This window comes from Muscardinus avellanarius, assembly GCF_963383645.1.
Source record: "Muscardinus avellanarius genome assembly, chromosome: X".
Taxonomy (NCBI): domain Eukaryota; kingdom Metazoa; phylum Chordata; class Mammalia; order Rodentia; family Gliridae; genus Muscardinus; species Muscardinus avellanarius.
In genome coordinates, this window is record NC_137792.1 from 65528261 (window position 1) to 65530800 (window position 2540).

General features: G+C 42.8%; 1 protein-coding gene across 1 annotated transcript; it reads right to left on the minus strand.

The window, feature by feature from the left end:
* Positions 1-1250: 1250 nt before the first annotated feature.
* On the minus strand, positions 1251-2057 carry LOC308278932 (melanoma-associated antigen 10-like; the record flags this gene model as incomplete). The annotated part of the gene is made up of 1 exon (XM_080718928.1): positions 1251-2057. The coding sequence occupies one exon, from the start codon at positions 2055-2057 to the stop codon at positions 1251-1253; it is 807 nt and encodes a 268-aa protein (XP_080575054.1).
* Positions 2058-2540: the final 483 nt, after the last annotated feature.

Sequence of the window (2540 nt, forward strand, 5' to 3'; positions counted from 1 at the left end):
AGCCCAGAGGTAGAAAGCCTCTGGGTTCCACCCCAGGTACTATAAATAAACAAACAAACAAACAGGGTCTCACTGAGTTGCAAAGGGCCTCACTTGGTAGCTGAGACTGTCCAGGAACCACCATCCTCTAGTCTCTGCTTCCCGAATGCTGGGATTACAAGCTTGTGCCACCACACCCCATTCCAGGCTTTTCTTTCACCAATAAAACACACTGAGAGTTTGACCCCAGTCACCACCCGCAGCTTAACTTAATATTAACTGTCATAGAAGGAACTGTGGTTTCCCAGTGCCACAAAATGCCTTGGCTCAGGGCATTTACACTTCACTTCTGGCGACTGCAGTTCCACTTCATGGTCTGTTCATCTTTTCACTTAATTCTGTATGTCCTTAACACACATTCCTGATAACTGTTCTGAAAATCTACCATTCTTTTGGGCAGAGCTTTGCTTTACTTATCCAAGTATTCCCCTATGAATATTGTAGTGCCTTCCAATGGGAAAATGCTCAATGTTTGACAAATAAAATAATTAGTGAGAAAAGGTTTAAATTCATAAAAATTTACTAATATTTTTCTACTTTCTTGAATAACCCAAGTAAATACAGATACATAGCATTCCATTTTACAGAGAAGACTAAAAGATTAAATCAATCCAAAACTTAACAGGTGCCTTTTTCTCTATGTTTTATCAAATAAACAATAAAGGTATCACTAATGTCACTCATAAACTTATATTCTAAAGTTAATATTAAAAAATATTTTTAATAGCCAAGTGTGGTGGTGCATGCTTGTAATCCCCACGATTGGGAGGTGGAGACAGGAGGATCACACAAGTTTGAAGCCAGCCGCGCTGGCTTAAGAAACTTGTTTCCAAATAAAATTATAAAATAGGTCTGGGAGTGTAGCCTGGAGGTAGAAGGGTTCCATCCCCAGTACCACCAAAAAATTTTAGAAATATTATTAATAAACAATAAAGTTATTACTAAAGCCACTCATAAACTTACATTCTTAATATCCTAAAGTTAATAAATTGTCTACTAAAATGAATAGCTCTCCAAAACTTCAAAAATAAACAAATAAAACTATTATGTCTCCATATAAAATAGAACACAAAGTTGTTATATAGTTTGACTCTCCACTACTTAGAATTTTAACTGCTCTTTTTAAAAACAGAGTGAAGAATCTGTTTCATTCTTCATTTGGGAAAAGAGAAGCTGCTGATCACCACTGTGCAATTCATGAGGTATACTATCTATGGACCATTTCTGGCCTGGGCTCTCTCTTCTTCGTCTTTCAAAGCCTCTTCATACCAGCTTGAGAAGGAAGTGGGGTCACTTCCTTTGACCTTTGCCAAAAATTTTAGAACTTTCATCTTGGTGGTTTCAGCATGGGCTCTTGGACCCCATAGGAACTCATAGCATGGAGGATCACTATTGGGCACCTGGCGGTACTCCACATAATTTTCCTGCACCAAATCTCTAGTAATAAACTTCCTGGGCTCCCCATAGATGAAGTGCTCCAACCCATCATACACTCCCATCATATTGAGGAATTCCCAGATGTTTTCTTCAGAGGCACAGTTCCCCTCTATAAATATTACACCCAGGATAACTATCAGAAAGCCGGTTTTAGGCATGCTGTGGTTGTCACTTGGTATCTCATCATAGGTGAGATCTAGTGAGTTAACAACGACATAAGACTGACTATCAAGGTCTGCTTCCTTTACATCAATGCCAAAAATTACTTCTAAGCACTTGGAAGCTTTCTCAAAGATGATAGGGAATTGGTTCTTGTACTCTTGGGTGACAACTTTGAGCATTTCCACTTTTGTGATGGTCTCTTTCAGTCTATACTTAAGGATCAGGACATGCACCAAGTCAGTCACCATGTCATCTAGTGGGTCTCTGGGAAAAGATTCCCCATCTGTTGAAGATGTTAAAGTGCCTGAACTCCCCTCCTCCTCCTCTTGGATGCTGGACTCTTCGTCTATCTTGCCCCATGAATTGGGGGAGTAGCAGGAGCTCTGACTATGGGGATAACTTTGGAGAGTACTCAACATCCCATAAGTAGAACCCTTCTCTTCCTCATCATTTTCCTTCTCCTGTTCCTCCTCCTCTTCCTCCTCCTGTTCCCCCTTCTCATCCCCCTCCTCACCCCCCTCCTCCTCCTCCTCCTCTTCCTCCTCTTCTTCACCCTCTTCATCCTCCTCTTCCTCCTCCTGTTCCCCCTCCTCACCCCCCTCCTCCTCCTCCTCCTCTTCCTCTTCCTCCTCTTCTTCACCCTCTTCATCCTTCTCTTCCTCCTCCTGTTCCCCCTCCTCATCCCCCTCCTCTTCCTCCTCCTCCTGTTCCTCCTCTTCCTCCTCCTCCTCTTCCTCTTCCTCCTCTTCTTCACCCTCTTCATCCTTCTCTTCCTCCTCCTGTTCCCCCTCCTCATCCCCCTCCTCTTCCTCCTCCTCCTGTTCCTCCTCTTCCTCCTCCTCCTCTTCCTCTTCCTCCTCCTCCTCATCCTTCTCCTCTTGAGTTGTTGGAATCAGAGGAGA